General features: G+C 37.7%; 1 protein-coding gene across 4 annotated transcripts in view; it reads left to right on the top strand.

The window, feature by feature from the left end:
* The window catches only part of NCOA2 (nuclear receptor coactivator 2), a 187,320-nt gene that overhangs the window by 131,980 nt on the left and 35,541 nt on the right, over positions 1–19,799 (top strand). For all 4 annotated transcript variants that reach the window (XM_014883510.2, XM_088176108.1, XM_088176102.1 and 1 more), the window contains 7 exons: positions 2,758–2,861; positions 7,673–7,850; positions 9,254–9,439; positions 10,284–10,385; positions 10,482–10,622; positions 13,971–14,118; positions 16,253–17,522. In XM_014883510.2, the coding sequence (XP_014738996.1) occupies positions 2,758–2,861; positions 7,673–7,850; positions 9,254–9,439; positions 10,284–10,385; positions 10,482–10,622; positions 13,971–14,118; positions 16,253–17,522 (2,129 nt within the window). The remainder of the gene's footprint in view (positions 1–2,757; positions 2,862–7,672; positions 7,851–9,253; positions 9,440–10,283; positions 10,386–10,481; positions 10,623–13,970; positions 14,119–16,252; positions 17,523–19,799) is intronic.

The raw sequence follows: 19,799 nt of genomic DNA, 5'->3' as shown, positions 1-19,799 counted from the left end.
TAGTGGCCTGGATGTGTAGCCTCTTTTAAGCTCTCCAGCTACTTGAATTCTTACCCAATTAAGTTACAGATCCAATTAGGAAGTCCATAACTTTGGAGCACTTGTGATTTATACTGCTCTTCAGAGTGCCTAGCCAAAGTTCATGAGTAGTGTAGTGTATGTTGTCACCATCTCTGGGAAAAGTGGGTAGGTAACGCTTGAGTATAAATAGCATTTTCATATTTTCACTGTTCATTACACTTTCTCCTTGAGAAAGCACTGAGTTTATTGATTCCACAAAGATGTTGGGCCCTCTGAGGAAAAGAATGTCAAAGGGAAAAGAAAATGAAGAAGTCAAATGGATGTGAGGGACAGCTGGTAATGAAGCAGAAGCAGTCAGGGATCAAACAATCAAAATGGAGAAAACAGAATGGAGAGGAAAGCAGCAGCTCTCAGCAGTTGGATATGAGATCCAGTTTGAGAGATCCTTGGACTGACCTGGTCTTGCAGCTTCTGTGTTGATAACTATTATAATAATTAAAAATGTCCTCTTTTTCCTTTGTATAAAACCTCATCAGTGTGCATGAAAGAAAACAATTGTTTTTATCAGTGTTACGGGTGGTTTGTATAAACTCCATGGTTTTAAGAGTGAAAAAATCAGCAACAAATATTTTGTATTATGTGAAAAATAATCATTAAAAGTATCTGTAAACTGGTGACATGAGGAAACTGTAATTAATGTGCTTGCACACCGTTGTTGGATCATATCTGCCACCCCTCTATTTCTGACTCATAGAGAATAATCCCATGTTCTCCCATAATCAAGACAGTATCAATGGCTGAAGCAGTGGCCGAGTGAGAGCAAGAAGCTGGTATCCCTGTCCATTCTAATATTTTGCAGTGTGAAAATAGAGATCACTTTATGCTAGGAGGAACAGATGGGAAACAGATATCATCACTGGCTTTATTAAAAGCTCAACTCTATTTTTAGAGTTCTTTTAGAATTTTTAGAACATGTTTTCAGTTTCGTGTCATCATATGGTGCCAACTCTGCTGTGCTGTAGGATGGGAAGGATTGTTCAATTGTTTTTCTGTTACACCTAATTTCTGCTTTTTTACCAAAACAAGAAGGGTTAGGGAAAAAATAAAATCCCACCCTTAGTCTAAACCAGAAGTACTAATTTTATGTCCTCGTGAGTTTAAGTGGCAGAGGAAATGTTAATAGTTATTTCTAGTGAATTTATTTCTATCAGATTATGCTAATCAGAGTGATTTAAAATTAGTCCGTTAGCTGCAACTCCATCTTCAGAGCAATTTGCTAAATCATTATTCACGATGGTGTTATATAGTGTATGACACCTAAGAAGACAGCTAAAATTTTTGTGAGTCCTTTTATGAAAATGAGAAACCATAGAAATCTAGGATGAGACAGCCCAAGTGACCAAAGCCTTATTGCCAGCAGGTGATCACTGGCAGGAGAGCACCCAGGGCTTCACAGAAGCAGTTCCTTTATGTCTGAGCAGCACATACTCACACTGACCTTAAAACCTATGCCAAGGAAAGTTCAGAGGAACTTTACCTGCATTATTGCAGATCTGCAGATAATGGAAAATGCTGTACACTTGGATACATTTCAGTTTGCATGACTGATGCTTTAATTTTTACTAGCAGTGATTTTCCAAAGGCCCTTTGTTCCATTTGCACATGGTGCCTTCAGTAATTCTTACACTGAATGTTCCTCTAGTTTATTGTTGAAGACAGAAATTCTTGTTAAAATTTCAGTGTGCTTTCATGTTTAGTAAAGTAATCCATTGCATTATACTAAAAATAAGAAATTTCTAATTATTTTTAATATTCTAGATTGCAGGATGGCTCTAGCTTTTACATAACTGCTGCTTGAAAAATAGTAAAATAATGTTTGGAATATAGAACTAACAACAAAATGTAACTTGTTTCATTAATTTACACTGTACAATCTGCATTAGAATATGTATTTTGCATAATAGTTTTATTTCTTTTATTAATTCATCTTTAAAATATCATTATTGAAATAGAGACATTAATACAGTTCATTGCTTGATAGGACTTATAAACACACCAGGTTTGAAAATTCTGTGAATATCTCTTACGTTTGGAGTTGGATATAACCTGTGATACAACACATTTTAACGTATGGCATTATGTTCCAGGAACCTGAAATCATTATTTTCTTGCCTGTTATTTTCAAATGCAGCACTTGAACTTTTATGTAGTTCTCATAACATATTGGTAAATAAGGTGGTATGAAAATTACGTGATAGTGAGAATGTGGGTGGAGACATGGGAACAGAACTGAGGCCGCTGTTTCTCAGTACTGAAACTGTAGATTGTGGACTTATGTTTTTCCTTCTAAATATAGCGGTCATGGAAAAGCTCTGCGGCTGTAAGCTTTGCATGCTCTTTTAGATCAGTCTTCTGCTACACCTTGATCCTGGTTTTTGCTCTCTGCACCTTCATAAAGAGCCCTTGTCTTTTCCCAGTGTTAGGCTCTGTAGTTTGGTGAAATGTCTAGCAGAGAAACATGAGAAATTATTTCATTTGTGTCATGAGACCTGAAAACAGAGAAGCAAATAGGCTAGTTATGCTTCCTTTTGAATCATTATGGGACACTGTCTAATCTCATTTTCAGAACTGTTACACTGTAAGAGTTTCACAGCTCTTCTCAATACCCTGTGAGCTCCTGGTGTATCAGTGAGATCAGTCTGCTGTCACTTAACACATGATTTTTCTCTCTTGCAGAAAAAGCAGCAGCGGCTAATGAAGATGAAGTGCAAAAGGCAGATGTATCGTCTACAGGTCAGAGTGTCATCGACAAGGATGCACTTGGACCAATGATGCTTGAGGTAAAGAGCACAAAATCCCTATGTTTAGGGCAGTTCTGCTCCTCCTAGGATGAATGGAATGAAAAGGTGTAGTCAGAGGTCACTGTAAAGGAATGGTCAAGAGAGATAAGCCATCCTGGCTACTTGGGATTGTGTCATTAAAGAGCAGGCAGCATATTTATTTCTCTTGCATTCAGTGATGAAATTCTCTTTAACTTGAAGTAGGGAGAGGCGCAGAGAGTTCTGCTTCTTTGTAACACAGCCTGAGGGGCTTCAGCTGATAGCAGGTCTTGGGTGTCTGCTTGTGCATATTTTACTTGTTCAGAGCCACAACAGCTGTGGAAGACCTGTTGCACTTAAACATTGACTTCTATATACTGTAATATACAAGTGAATAATATTCCACTGAAAGTGCTTGTCATTGCTATACTGCTTTAATATTTTATCATTTCAGCGCTTGAATCAGGACTCTTCCCTCTAGAATATGAAAGTAATCTAGGAGAGATTTTCAAGATGTGTATTTCAGTTTGTTCAGCTATGATTCCTGTCTGATTTTAGCTGTTGTTTTGATACCCCAAAAGGCTGTATGATGCAAGAGTAGCTTCTAAATGTGTGTTAGCAGTAATGTTGGGTAGGTATGTTATCAGGGATCCTTATGTCATGTGCTGCTGTCCTTTGGCACTACTGCTTTATCTGCTTAAACTCACTTGCAAACTGTTTATTCCCATCCCATTCTGGCTGGGGGCCTTATCTAAGGAAGAATAAATGTTACTTTAGGTAATATAAAGCACAAACTCTGAATCAAGCTAAAAGAATCATCTTTGGCAGAAGCATAATTATTCTGTAATTTCTGAATGCATGTGTAACAGTTTTAAGTATTTGCTTTATTTTCATAATTGGTCAAATGAAGACATAGTTTTCTATATTGTGTACAAATAAAGGCTCCAAATTCATGCTGCAAAACATAAGATTAGAGAGGTTGGAAGCATTGTTCTTTGAAAAGTGGGGGTAACATTAATTTATTTTGTTTAATATTTATTATACATACTCACTGAATTGAATGTTGTTGTTTTTGCTATGAAACAAGGTTATGCATTCATCTCTTACACTGCTATGTTAAAATTTATCTTTAATTTTCTATTAATTTAATTGTAAGGACCTGTTTTAATCACAGGGTAAAGAAGAATAAGATTATATTTTTCCTGGCTTATCTTGTGTGATTGGCTATTGCAGCAAACATGACATGTAAAATCACCCATTTATTCTGTTGTTCCATTTAATTTAGTTTAGTTTCCTTTTGCATATTAACAATGAAACATTGTGGAGCTTAATTAATGAACCACAGTCCTTGTGCACCAAGAAACTTTAAAAGGACTGAAAGTTGTTCTATATTTGCTGTGGAAAGACTACAGATACTTTCTTTGTGTCTTTATCACCTTAAGGAAATGCAATTCAGTTATTTAATCTTTACAGAACCCTTTTACACAACCTCTTAAAAAAACCCTACCTTTTTTCATTGCCAAATAATAAAAGTGGCCATGCTGATGAACAGTTTATTAGTTGATTTGGTTTAGAAATGTAATTGTATGTTTTTATTAAAGAATAAAACTGAAGAATCCTCAAAATAATGAGTGTTTCCAGATGAAGAAAGTGAGTAAAATTCATCAGGCAGCTGCCTCTGAGGAATATTTTAACATATTTCTAGCTTAAAGCATAAAGTAGATAGGAAGAGTGGAAAAACAGTCAAGAGAGAGATGACAACATCTCAAAGAACACAAATGTATTTTCTGTTCCAATATATAATCTAAAATATCTGTTTTCTTGATTTCTCTTCCATCATACTGTCCATTATTTGTTCACCCATTTTCCCAATAGCTCTGAAGAAAAGTTTTTTATTGTGGTGGCTCACATCTGGGAACAGAAGTAAGAAATTACTGCAAAAGTGGAGGTTTCTAAAATATTCAAATATCTTGGTGCACTAACTTCCTCAAAAGCCTGCTGCTGCTTACCTGCAAGATTATTTTCTTAAGAGAATAGAAAGAAATGAGAGACTGATATATAAGACTCTTTGTTACTCTAAACCCAGATGGCCACGTCTGTGATCAACTCAAGAGACAGCTGTGAGGGAACAGCACTGAGAGCACTTCTTTGCCAAAGAAGTTGCTACTGTAGGAAACAGTAGGGAAAACTGAAGATTATTGTGGGATAGCAGTAACTCTCATAATCTCTTGCTTGCCATCTCCACCTTTTAAAATTTTCTCCTTAGGACTCCAATAAACATCTGTGATAGCTTTGGTTTTGCTGACCCTGTGAATTCATGTTTGGACAGCTGCCAAGCAGGATGGTTCAGCCAAACCCACGCCCTTCTGCCAGCTCTAAATACCATGGCTTCCATGGTTGGCCAGCTGGGGACTGATGTGGCTAGCATCTTTTTTTTCTCCAAGTAGTTTTCAGCTAGCTCAGCTCTCTGGTCCAGCTCTTCATAGTGTCACACAGTACAGGTTGGTGTTGTGATGTAGGAAGTGCTAAATCAAAAAGCCCATGCTTACATTGGCTTTAAGTGGTGGTGAAATGCAGCCTAAGACGTTAATCCATAGCAAAAATGTTTACTATTATACTAGAAATTATTATGTTAAAATTATACTAGAGCCTCAATTTATCAGTTAATTTGTAAATCTTTGTTAGTTAAATATTACTCAGCAGGAAAATGTAATGAATGTTAAGAAAATATATATAAAGGACAGAGCTCACAAAGAAAGTAAATCAACAGGAGGAACCAAGAATTATCAGGAAAAAAAAGAAGGCAATGATAAAAAACCATGTCAGAGATGAAAATTTGTGACAAAAGGAGAAAAAAAGACCTAGCTTATCTTAATTTGGAGGCAGTCAGAGAAAGTATACACTTATACATTTATTCGTGGGTTTTATTATGTTGTAATTTAAAAATAGAACAAAGAGTTTGTCATTGGCTCAGCTGCTCTGCTTGCATTGTGCTTTCACTGATCCTCCCCTAGAGCAGAATCATTATATCTAACTTAGCTAACTTAGTTTGGGAAGAACCTCTGGAGCATGTGTATTCCTACCTCCCACTGCAGACTGGTCCGAGTAGAGCAGGTGGCCCAGATGCAAGTCCAGCCAAGGTTTGAATATCTCTGTTGGAGGGGATTTTGCAGCCTCTTCCCATATCTGACCACCTTCATGGTGGATTTTTCTTTCTTATATCTCCATGAAGTTTCCTGGCTTGCAACCTGTGACTGTTGCATCTCATCCTTCCCTTGTGAATCTCTAACCTAGAGCCTGGTTCTGTCTTCCCTTTAGCCTCCTGCTAGGTGACTGAAGGCAGAAGTAAAATCTATCCTTAGCCTTCTCTTTTATTGTCTAGATTTGCTGACTTCTCAGTAATGTGCAGCATTCTAAGCATCTCTCTGTAACCAGTGGACTTGAGAACTGCCTGCTAAGAGCAACATACCAGTTGTACAGTTTACAAGTTGGGTCAAATCAAAAACGCCTTGTGCTTGCTGTGGCAGTTCCTCCTTGTTCTGACTGTTTTGCAGTGAGCTGTGTTCAGATTTAGTATGGATCCACTTGGTTTTGACCCACAATGAATTGTGGGTGACCTGTTTTTCTAATTTATTTCTGTCCCTGGAGATACAAAAACTAACAACTCTCCTAGTGATTTCCTGCCAGTCCTTAGAGAGGTGAATAAATCAGGCAAAGCTGCAGAAGTCTGTGAAGATTCTTAATTGAATGCTTAGACCAAAAGCTTTGGTGCTTTTACGTTTAACTGTATCCTCCCCTTTATCTGCTCATATGACATAAAATGAGAAGGATGATATATTTCTACCATCTGCAATGATACTTGCATCTTAGGAAAAATAAAGTTTGTATGAGAATTTCTTACCAATACTCAAGTTTTTACTCTATCCTCATTGGGTAGAAGTGATGTAGTATTTGGTTTAGGCTTCAGATAACATAGGACAGATATCCTGGAGAGAATGCTGTAGCTAGGTCATCACTATCACAAGAGATAAGAATGGAAACCAATCAGCAGAAAATACTAATGTAGACACTTCCTCAGAGAAACTTTAAGTCCTTTGGAAAAGGAGCTGAGTTGAGGAGGTGAAAATCTGATTCCTGTTCCCTAGATGATGTGTAAACTGAATTAAACTGGTGTCAAATTTTTAAAAAATGAAAGCAGTCCTAGGAATCGAGGCCTCCCCCACCTTCACTGCTCACTGCCTGCTCTCAGCTCCCTTTGCCCTTCTCTGCTTTTAATGCCTCACATTCCCGGCTCCATGGGGCTTCATTTTATGAAGATGCACTGCTGGCGATGGAGAGTGAGCCTTTCTTCCTGCCAGTGTTTTCCTTGCCTTGTGCCAGGATGTCCTGTGGTGTTTTCCTGGGATCCATCTTCCTGTACTGTGTAGAGGAGTGAACAGGCTGTGGGTTTAGCAGAACCATCTTCTGGTCCAAGTTTCTAAGTTCATACACAGATAGATTGATGGCAGCCTCTTCCATTACGTTTGTTTGTTTGTTTGTTTGTGGTGGGACACTTGGTTTGTTTCCATGTGTAGGTTTCATTATTTTGCAAGGTGTGTACCTTTCTGTGCTTTTTCACTAGTGTCAGATAAGTAAGATTAGGTGCTCAATCTGAAAGGTGTCCTTTGCTCTTACAGACAATAATATAAGAACTGGGATGGAAGAAGAAAGATTCAGTTATGTCTTCTGAACGGAGTATTTATTTTCTGTGTATTTTGTTAATCTGATTGTTTGCTATTGTCTTTCTCTCTCTCTCTCTCTCTCTCTCTGGTTTTCTGGTTTTCCCTCTTTAGGCCCTGGATGGGTTCTTCTTTGTAGTGAACCCAGAAGGTAATGTTGTGTTTGTTTCTGAGAATGTGACACAGTACCTGAGGTACAACCAAGAAGAGCTGATGAACACAAGCATTTACAGCATCCTGCATGTAGGGGACCACAATGAATTTGTCAAAATCCTGCTGCCAAAATCTTTAGGTATATAACTTTTCCTCATATCATACCATTACTTATTTAACTTTGCTTTTATAAGTCAGCATTTCAATAACTTAATGTCCTGACACTACTTACAGTTTCATCATATACATTATTTATTTTTAATGTATATATAGACTATGAATGTTTAATATTATTCTCAAAAGCATCCTCCACTCTTTTCAAATTCTTCTTTGTTAAAATTGCTCTTAGTAATTCATGTTAGCTGATATTTTTTAATGGATCTCCAGAGTAAATCACTAAAAGACAGCATTAGCTATGTGAACTCTCTGTTAGTTCTCTGTCTAGGCTGCTTGTTCCAAGAATGGCCCAGGAAAGGAGGAGTATAAAAGAAAAATCAGAAACCTCCTTACACTAGAATTTTTATCTCAATTTTTTTTCTCAGCAGTATTTACTCTTAACTTTCAAAAACTGTTTTTGTTAGTTGCAGCCATTTTTGGATTCATACTAATATTAGTTTTAATGTCATTGAATTTTGGAGGAGATGAAAAGAAAGAGATAGTCAATACTGGGTTCCTCATCTACTCACAGCAGTTTAAAAAGTATAACTCAATTCACTTTAGCCTTTTATTACTGTACTTATATACTCTGAAGAAGCAAAAATGTAAATGGCTAAAGTCAATATATTACTGCATTTATTGCATTTTATGAGTGAAGAGGGCAAGCGAAGAGTATTTTAAATATGACCCTGCCATTTCCTAATGTGGTCTAACATTAATTCGCTCTGACTGATGTCTAGTACCTATATTTCTGCATCTCAGGATTTTGTTTCTTTTTTTATTTGTCTTAAGCACTGTGTTAGGCTTTAGTTTTATCCATAGCTCCACCCAGGTCATTTCAACCCTTCAGTCTTTCCCACTGTAGCTGTGATGGTGTGTTTCATTATATTCCCTATTGTATTGCTTCCTGTTTTTGTAAGTGCATATTAGTTTCGTTTCTTTCCCTTTCTAATCTGGACAGAGATTTTTATACAATGCAGCCATGTCTTTTAGTAGTACCTTTTAAGTTTACTGGAAAGATCCTACATACTGCCTTATTTTTTGCAGTCTCAGAAATCAGCTTGATCTACCCAGTCAGCTTTTGCTGTGCTGTATAACTTTTGCATGCACCAGTATTTATTCTGCCTTTCTACTATGTCATTTTAAGTCACTTGAAAAAAACATAATAGCTGAACAAATAAGCAGTGCTCTTAAAATCTGTTAATTTTATAAATGACCTAGTTACGTGCTGGTTTGGGCTTTAATATTAAAATTAAATTGTTGTTGTTGTTAAATGAGCTTGTTTCCCAACCAGTTTATAAAGCATCTTGATTAATTTCCTGTGAATAAGCAGCAGAAATACCTGGTACCAGATTTGTCTCACTATCTGATTTTGCTTTTGCTCAGTGAATGGGGGATCTTGGTCTGGTGACACTCCTAGGCGTAATAGCCATACCTTTAATTGTCGGATGCTGGTAAAACCTCTTGCTGATTCTGAAGAAGGCCATGATAACCAGGAAGCACATCAGAAATATGAAACTATGCAGTGCTTTGCTGTTTCTCAACCAAATTCTTTCAAGGAGGACGGTGAAGGTAATGACCATTTCCAGTTTGTGTTAATGCACTTTCACAGCAGTTGATAAAATGACCTCTAAGTCCTGAAAATTGGAAAAATTCTTAGGTTTGTTTTTTTTATTTAACTGTAGAAATGTACTTTTGTCTTGGCTGTGAGAGTACACACTTGCATGCACCTATTTGTTAAACCAACTGAGAGAACTGAGAGAAATTCTGTTTACCTCAAAGAGAGATATACCCTAGTTTCATATGGCTGCAGTTGTAGAAAAATGTAGCTGACTAGGAAGAAAGTTTCAAAGGGCAATTTTTTGAGTTCTTAGAATTTGGAGACAATCGTGGTTCACCATTTCCTTTACCATTTACTACTTCAGCAGGTAAATTTCCTCAGATTGTTTTGTAAGTATTCAGGTAAGTAAAAAGAGTTATTGTGAAGGTGAGTTGTCAGGAACAGCAAGCATTTGGGGCAAGTTTAGGAAATTTGGTTTAGAAGGTAAAAAATGGTGAATGTTGAAGAAATGTGCTCTTTGTACATGCAGTATATTCTTTTTTATTACTTACCTCCTGAGTGGTTGAGCTACTATAGGTAGATTAATAAACATGTGCCGATACTTATGGATTGTGGTGGTAATTGCTAATTTTTCTTCTGAAAGAAAACAAACCCACCTTTCCTGTTTTATTTAAGGTTTTAGGAAGTAATGAAGATACAAACCCACTGAGTTTTGTCTATGCCTTTATTGGTACAAAATCTATTCTTTGGTCCAAATAGATTTAAAGAACGTTTAAAAAGTATTTCTGAAGTCTTTGTGGAAGCAAAAATCTTCCCTTTCCATAAAAATTAAATGAAGTAACATTTTTCTCTAAGATTTGCAGTCTTGCTTGATTTGTGTTGCAAGAAGAGCTCCAATGAAGGAAAGACCGCTTCTTCCTTCGTCAGAGAGCTTTACTACACGCCAGGATCTTCAAGGTATTGTGAAATAGGAGTAGAAGTTTGTAGTTTTAGTTCCTTTTCCTCAGTGGGGAAACTGCTATAACAAATACTTTCTAATGTTTCTAATATCAGGCAAAATAACTTCACTGGACACAAGTACCATGCGAGCAGCTATGAAACCTGGCTGGGAGGATTTGGTGAGAAGATGCATTCAGAGGTTCCACTCACAGCATGAGGGAGAAATATCTTTTGCCAAGAGGCATCACCAGGAAGGTTAGGTTTCATACTTTTAGCACTTTACATATTTAACCTGTTTGCCATTTGCGTCTCTTGGTTGTGCTCTCTTTGTTGTGCTTGCAGGGAACAATCACCAGCTACTGACAGTCCCTTTCTCAAGTTGTTTTACTTTACACACTGATGGCTCTCTAGGGAGGGCTTCAGCTTTCTCACTGGTGGTTTTAGCCTTCTTGTTACAACTGTGCCATTCTGGAGTGTGTTTTAAATCTTCATAATGTCAAAATCATTTTGGAAAGAAAGACCCTTGCATGTTATCCACCAAAATGTTCACTGACCATTATTCTTCAAAACCTCAACTCACACATTGCAGTTCATTGCCTGTATTCCCTTTCTCTACAAAAATGGACTTTTACTGTCACATTTCCTGTGAGAAACACTGAGTGAGTGTAAATTCCCAAAGCTGCACCTCTCATACTCTTTGGACCCCTACATTGTTGCACTGTAGGTAGCTGATAAGTGTTACAGGGTATACCAGAAGCCCGTCTACTCAGAAAACATTATGGCAGGTACGAAGTAGGAAAGTACTGCACTTTGGAATGGTCCCCATGAGATTTCTGTGGTACTGACTCGTTGGGGATTTTTCATAAAACCTTTATACTTCTAATTCTAGTAACACAGACACAAATTAATAAAAGCAAATAACCCTATCTAGTCCATGGGAAAGTAATTTCGAACCCAGTTGGGAATAACTGGAATGTTTCCAGTACAGAAGCATCATTCTTTGGGTTCATGTTTAAAGAACAGCGTTTACAGCTGGCTTGTAACAAATAGTTACCATGGTCATTAAGCAACAGACATGTTGTCTTGGGTACTAAATTGTAACTGGAATATCAAATTATTCCACCAAATAGGCACCAAAAAAAAGAGCTTTAGTCATGAGGCATTAGTTAAATATTCTTTAATATGTTCCGCTTTTCTGAAAACTTCAGGTGGTGGTTTAGAAATGTGGGATCGCAGAAATGCTGCGTTATTTTGGATAGCAGTTTTTGGGGTATATACAGTAGAAGTGCTAAAAGTTCACAGCCTTGTGCTGTGATTTCAGACAGAACTGAAGAGGGCAATTAAAGTTACACCAGGGGTTTAGAGAGCAGTTGCAGGTAAAGACCCATCTGTGCCAGAGATGATTAGAGGTATGTGTTACGGCATCCCAGCACTTGTTATTTCAGTCTTCAAGTTATTCCTGACCAAATTAGCAGCTACTACACTGAGTTCTAAGGTTTGAAGGAGTCTTCTCTTACACTTTCTGTGAAGTGGTGAAAATATATGTATTTTGGAGTTTACACTGTATCATTTTGCAGTTGCAGCTTAGGATCGTCATGTAAATTGTAGAATTAGCCTAAATGAGAGAGCTCTTCTCTTCTTGTCAGAGTTAAAATGGTGAGCGATAAGAGGAGGAAAAAACCTCTGGAATTACTTTCCTACAAATTATGCAGCAGTGAAGAGGAATAATGTCTGAAATATTTCGCTCCCTTTCCCTGCAGTATGGAGAAAAAAAAAACAAGTGATATCTTGGGCTGTAGCATCTTTGTGCTTGCAGTTTTCAAGTCGTTGTGGCTTGAGAATGGAAGCAAAGAAAGTAATGATCTCCTACATGTAGTTCAGCATTACAGTGAAAAAATGCAGCATTAGTTTGATAAACAATAAAAAAACATGCTTTAAAATTCTCACTCAGTATAAAATGCAGAATATATGGTCAGTTTTTATTGGCCACAGTCAGAAAAATAGCATTTCCTCAAGAGGAATATGGAAACAATCTTGTTTTCTTAAAGAATTAGTTTGGAAAATGATTTAAGTAGAGATTTCACTTGTATCCTGTTGGCATTGAGTACTGGAATTTCCTGATGTGGTATATGCTAAAGTTAAGAGCTTTGGACCTTCTGGTGCCCAAAGGTTAAACTGAAACAATGACATACCCAACAGTGAAATTTTGTTTTGTATTGTTTCACTGTTGTAGGTTTTTGTTTTTCGTTACATTTTTACTCTGAAAAACCCCCTTCTGGTTGTTTAAATTGTGCTTCCTGTTTTCTCACTGCTTAGATAATACTTTGAAACCTTGCAGAACAATATATAACAGTGGGGGACTGGGAAGGAAAGCAATCGTAACCAGTGTTGCAAGGCTGAAAATGTGGTAGCTCTGTAGACCAGAAAAATAAAGGCTACACATGGAAAACCATGTCATTTCATTACAACAGGAAATATTAAAAGACAAGCAATTAAATGAAGATCACATGATAATATTAATTAAAAAAAAAAAAAAGAAAGAAAAGAGAGAGAGAGAGAGAGAAAGAACACCACAGAAAATATGTATGTATGAAAAAAAAAGCAAATGAAATGTACTTAGAGTGCTTCGTTCCATTTTTTTCCCTAAATGATTATAGGAAAATTTTTAAATTATTTTACTTCTCTCATATCTGCAAATCCTAATATGATTGCTTTTGGACTAGAAATTTTAAGTGATCACACTTTTTTCATTGATGGCAGAGTGAACAGTAGAATAAATGTTTGGGAGATTTTCTTTTCCATAACATGTTTTAATTTTTCGTTAAAGAACTGTCACAGGGATCTGTGGAAGTTAGAGAACTGAATTTGTTGAAGTACAGATTTACTCTAAAAGCTTAAAGGGCTGCAGAATACGTACAGTGAAGTAAACCCCAAAGCTGAAATGCAGTCAACACTGAGAAAGGGTAGCAGAGCCCCAGTTTCGGTTTAGATAATTGTGTTTCTAATTTTTTTGAGCTATATATATTTTGTATTTGTTCTTTTAGAAGTAATAGTTGCTCTTTCTAGTTCTCATTTCTAATTGTTCTTATGTAAGAGTTTGTGCATTTTTTAAATTAAGGAAGTAGTGAGGGTGACTGTTGCAAGACAATTCAGGCAGGCAATAAGGAGGAGAATATACAGGCTAATGGAAACCGATGATCTAAAAATTAAGGACATTTATATTAAATCATCAGTATGTAGATAGTACAATGAAAAAGCGTTTGAGGAGCAAAAGGAATTAGACACATATTTGATGAAAAGTGAAATGGACATCAAGAATTTCCTGTCTGCTCCTGAGATACATTCTACTTCATAGTATCTTCCTGTTATTGCTGTCACTCCTTACAGATTTTCATTTGATCACCCTACAGCATGCAGGTTCCTTTGTTTTGTATGCTTCGCATCTGTTTATTTTCAGAATAAAAATAAATTTGTTCTTTGGTTTGTTTTGCTTAATTAGCACCGCATCTGCAGTATCGATGCTAAACGTCAGATGTTGAGCAGCTGAGCTACCTGTGCTGCAGTTCCTCATTATTTTAACTGTGTTGCTCTGCTTGCCTGCAGTGCTGAGGCAGGGGCTGGCCTTCAGTCCCGTTTATCGCTTTTCCCTGTCGGATGGCACCATCGTTTCTGCCCAAACGAAGAGCAAGCTCATCCGTTCTCAGACGACCAGTGAACCTCAGCTTGTAATCTCCTTGCATATGCTTCACAGGTAATCCTGGCCACTTCCTTGCATGCACACTCTGCTGAGAGACACACAGAGTACCAGGTTGCCAAGGCAAATGGATTGTTTAAGGCTGATAGATTTCAGTTGACCCAGAACCGATATGGAAACAAAGTAAGATTTTGAAATCAATGCTTGAGCAGGAAAAGACTAAGATTATTTCAGATTTTAAAAATGACATGCTGGATTTTCAATGCCATATTCTTAATTTCAGTATTTTAATTTCCTATATTTTGCATAATAGAGACAAGAAACTTTCCAACTGTAATTAAATCTAGAAAACTTAGAATTCTTGTCACTCACATTCTGCTATTGCTTCTGGTTCTTCTTAAAAGAGCAGGTTATGATTACTAAGACTCCGCTTTAAACAAAGCGTTATTTAATTCTTTGATTCCCTTTGTGCGTTGTCTTTTTTGGTGCTTGGCTTACTGGCTTTCATGTGTCCAATCCTAGGAAGTGTCACTACTGTTAGTTTGGGGTTTTTTTCAAGAAGTACAGCCAATAATATGCTAAAGTCAGGGTTGAGTAATGACCGACAGCAGAACTTCAACGTACAATTTTTATTAAGTCATTGCATGTCCTGGTGTATTAGTACAGATTTTGTTTCAGGTTTTACTGGCTGACTATAATTACAATACCATTTTCCTTGAAACTTCTGTATCATTTTTCTTGAGAGGAAGAAAACAGTGCTAAACATAATTATAACTGAAACCATTTTATAGAAATTGTAGATTGATCTGACCAAAAAGCTGTCTGCAATTTGTTTTCTTTGGATTGCTGAATAGACCTAGTATTTTATTAAGTGCCGGATTTAACATTTTCAAAAGCAAGCACAAATAATTTTTAAATGGTACTCATATATTTTCTTGCACTTTTTTTAGCAGAGTGCTGGTACTGCTGTATTTGTAATAAGGTTTTAAAAATGCCCCTTTTTTATAGTTTATATTTTTCACCTTTGCCTTTATACCTAAGGTAACAAATACAGAATAAGAAGATTCACTTCTCTGTATTCTTCGATTATTTCACTTCTCGTGCTGTAGCAAAAGTGAAGGTTTATCCGCAGATACTTACACTGTGCAAATAGGAATAGTTTTTGTCTCATGGAGAATGCATATTAGGAGTGTTCCATTTGTATTTGGTTTTGGAAGTCCAGAGTTGATTTGATTTTTTTGGTCAGGATCTCATTTTTTTTCCTTCCTAACCTACTTGACTCTGTCTCTTTTGTAGCTTTTAGCATTTGGGAATATGTCTGATATTCCTAATTTAAGTTTTAGCACAGAGTAAAAAGTGTATTACATCCTCCCATAAACTAATTAAAATCTACTGAGGAAAAGAAAAGTGACCTTCAGGTGCTCTCACAAGAGCTTTTTCTCTGTGTGTGTGTGTGTGTGTGTGTGTGTCTTCTGTTCTGTGGCCTGCATCTCTAAAATATGAGTTTCAGTTCGTATGTGTGTGGTTTGTTGTTTTTCTTCTCCCCTTTTCCTAAATGCCTGTGCAGGACTGGATTGCTAACAGACTGTTCTCATTCTGAACCAGTATCCAGTAGTTCCCTTGGCTCACATGCTGTTTTGGAGCAGTATTGAAATATTCTGGCAGTGTAAAAATGTGACTTTTTCAACTTTCTTTTCGGTATGAACTTGGTGGGCAAATAGCCCACTCCAGCCTTGTGGCAGGGCTAACTCAGAGAAATTCAAAACTCCAGCGAACAGCTGTCCACAGCTGTCTTGTAAAACATGTATTTGTTGGGTCATATGTTTCAGATGAGATTTCTTTCAGTTCTAGAAATCAGCTCTTGCCAAATTGTAGAGGAGAGATACATTAAAGGGAGTCTGAAATTGTGACCTATCAGCATTTCTAATGACTGTCATTTAAGTGAGGTTTAATTCTGTTTTTCCTCTCTTTCATTGTTTTCTAATGAGGTACTGAAAAACCATACTGTTAATGTTCAGCCATGTTGAGAGTTGCATATCACTTTTGTCAAATTGTTGATTTATTTTAGATTGTAGGGTTTTGTGTTATTTTAAAGTGAGGTTTGGGATTTCGCTTCTTTTTCTGTAATGTAATTGCAAGTTGGCTACTGTCATTTAGCTAATAGGCTGTTTTTCTTCCTCTTGCCACATAGAGAGCAGAATGTCTGTGGAATGAATCAGGATTTGACTGGACAAGGAATGGGGAAGATATTGAACCCAATTAGTTCCAGCAGCCCTGCCCATCAGGCCATGTGCAGTGGGAATCCAGGTCAGGATATGACCATCAGTAGCAATATAAATTTTGCCATAAATGGCCCAAAGGAGCAAGTGGGCATGCCAGCAGGCAGGTTTGGTGGTTCAGGGGGAATGAACCATGTGTCAAGCATACAAGCATCCACTCCTCAGGGTAGTAACTATGCACTAAAAATGAATAGCCCCTCACAAAGCAGCCCCGGCATGAACCCGGGGCAGCCAAACTCTATGCTTTCCCCAAGGCATCGCGTGAGCCCTGGAGTGGCAGGAAGTCCTCGCATCCCACCCAGTCAGTTCTCCCCTGCAGGAAGCTTACATTCACCTGTGGGAGTCTGCAGCAGCACAGGAAATAGCCATAACTACACCAACAGTTCCCTGAACGCACTTCAGGCCCTCAGCGAGGGCCACGGCGTTTCTCTAGGATCGTCGTTGGCTTCACCTGACCTAAAAATGGGCAATTTACAAAATTCCCCTGTGAATATGAATCCTCCCCAGTTAAGCAAGATGGGAAGCCTGGACTCTAAAGACTGCTTTGGAATATATGGGGAGCAATCAGAAGGTACAACTGGACAAGCAGAGAGCAGCTGCCATTCAGGAGAACAGAAAGACAACAGCGATAGCAGCATGCCGCCGGTTGTCAGCGGCGAGAGACCTGATGGACAGAATAAACTGCACGACGGAAAAAGCCAGACAAAGCTCTTACAATTGCTGACCACCAAATCAGATCAGATGGAGCCTTCACCTTTGTCCAGTACCATGGGAGACATTAACAAGGACTCCACGGGAGGGTTGCCTGGGTCTGGTTCAGCACACGGAACCTCGCTCAAGGAGAAGCATAAAATTTTGCACAGACTATTGCAGGACAGTAGTTCTCCTGTAGATCTGGCCAAGCTCACAGCAGAGGCCACAGGCAAAGAACTGAACCAGGAGTCCAGTAGCACAGCTCCTGGTTCAGAGGTGACTGTTAAACAGGAGCCAGCAAGTCCTAAGAAGAATAATAATGCACTACTTCGCTACTTGCTAGATAAAGATGATACTAAAGATATTGGTTTACCAGACATACCCCCAAAACTGGAGCGGTTGGACAGTAAGACAGACCCTTCCGGTAGCACAAAGTTAATAGCTATGAGGACGGAAAAAGAAGAGATAAGCTTTGAGCCTAACGAACAGGTAAGCTCATTTTTGCATTATGTGTGAATGACTTGTTCCAGGCCTGCATTCCTTCCTGCCAGGAGTAGCATCTTGGCATTTCAGGAGGCTGTTACCTGTCTTTTGAAATCCAGCCTTCACTCAGTTTCCCGGTCGAGGTTGCTAAGTTGTGATGATCACACTGTGTAAAAGCACAGCCTCTGCCTGGGAGGAGATGGATAATGCAGGGCTCCTTTCCCCGATGGTAGTCAGGCAAAGAGAAAATACTCGTGACTCTTGGTTAGTGGTAACTAATTGACAGCTTTTCCCACAGGCTGATGTTGAACTGCTGTTGTGCTTGCTAAATGGCTCCTTGACCTAGCCCAGCATAGCAGCTACACTCCTCCCATGGAATAAAGGTTCATGCTCAAGAACAGTTGTTGTTTGAAAGGACTCATAACAACTTTGCATTACTGGTCTTCGTGCTATGCTTGACCTGCAAATTAAAATCAAAGCAAATAGACTTCTGTGCCAATCTAGAGAATTTGATGGGGTTTTCTTGTCACCTTAAAAATTCTTTATATTCAGCGCAAGTTTCTGCAGATGATTAATCGTTCAGTGAAGGGATCATATCTCCTTGTGCAAGGTTATCTGCATTGAATTTTGCATTCAGAATTTCTTTGTTTTCTGTGCAAGATTACTTGTTGCTGTACTGCCCAATACGATAACAAATTGTGTATTGTTGGGACCTATGCTAAGAAGTGTTGTGTCACTGGCTTTCGTGCAGAATTCACTTTCCAAAAGCACCAGGTCCACATCACCTAGAGTGCTCCAGTTTTCAGCGTTTTGCAAGAAAAAGGGACACAGCAAAACAATCTGCTATTTCATTATTCCTGTTTATATTATTTATAAAATGGGTAATCACAATATCAATTTTAGTATAAAGCATTTTCTGGGAAGGTTATAACTAGCTGGAGTTAATGATCCTTAGATTTGTCCTACACTATCAAATCTCCCAGCTGGTCATTAATCCCTAGGCAGCCCTGTGTGTGAAGCCTTAGTTTGTAAATCATGATCAGATCATATACAATGCAAACATTCACGTGTCTCATTCACAGCCATATCCTTAATTTTAAAAGTTTTAATTTTAAAAGTTTTGGGTATTTTCTAATGTGCAGACTAGGTGAGCGATTGTATATTTTTATTGTGTGTGTATAAAGACATTATTTTTTATATTTTCTATATTGCATTGTGAGGCTGAGGAGGGACAGACGACATTTTCTTATATCTAAGTCACAGCACTGGATTTTTTTTTTTAATTTTCTGTTTTGGCAGTCTATAACTAGCAGACAGTTCTTTCAACAGTGGTTATAACCACAGAACATAGAGGCCAAACGTGCCACTCCAGTGTAGATGGAGCATTGTTAAAATCTCAGTTATCCAGGCAGCTCCTTAGGTTACTTTAGTGCTTTTGCTTCAACAAAATTTGACAACTATTGCCACTATGTAGGAGCAATTGTGGTTTTTCAATCCTTCCCATGCTTTAGGGGAAACCAAGCCAAACTGTACTAATTTCTCCTCACTGAAATTGGCACTGATTTATCCTCAAGCCTAGATGTTAGTTTAGGTTCCAGTAGAAGCCTATATTTTGTAGTGTCTGTAGAGATAGGGTTTAGATTCTCTGTGAGAACTTATGGTTCATTAGGCTGATAAAACCCAGATATCAAGAAATTCACAGCTAAACTGGCAAGAATGGCGTATTTTTAAAATGTGTGATAGATCTCAATTCCTAATTCAGATCATACATGTTGAAGTCAGTACTAGATTGAAAGCAAAGATCTTCAGTCCTCCAGTATTAGGTACTCAACAAGAATGTAAAATCTGGTAATCACCAAAAAATTTATGCCCTTCATCCATAGATCAAAATCATGGCCTTCAGATGGTTTGTTCCCCAAGAATTAAATTTCTAGAAGAATTAAAATTTCCTCTTTCATGATCTCTGTGGAGTTTACAAACCAATTCTCAGAGAGCAGCTTTTGTCACCTCTCTAATTTTGTTGTCTAGTCCAAGGTAGTCTAGAAACTCCTTGTATTGCTGATGGAAACACAGAAAAATACTCCAGTTTTTGTTTTTTTTTTTAAATCTTATCCTAATGTGTGTCTAAAACAGACGAGGTAAGCTGTTCTTTACTGATGTCCCCACTGACAAGTGATAGCACAGGTGAACAGTTTAAACTAGCTGCTTTGCTTTTTCATAGGCAAGCTGTGTCTCACCCTATGTAAATATGTAAACACGAGACTAACTATAAAACCAACTTTC

This window comes from Sturnus vulgaris, chromosome 1 (assembly GCF_052056855.1).
Source record: "Sturnus vulgaris isolate bStuVul1 chromosome 1, bStuVul1.hap1, whole genome shotgun sequence".
Taxonomy (NCBI): domain Eukaryota; kingdom Metazoa; phylum Chordata; class Aves; order Passeriformes; family Sturnidae; genus Sturnus; species Sturnus vulgaris.
Note: the sequence above shows the minus strand (reverse complement) of the source record. Positions and strands in the feature narration are given on the sequence as shown.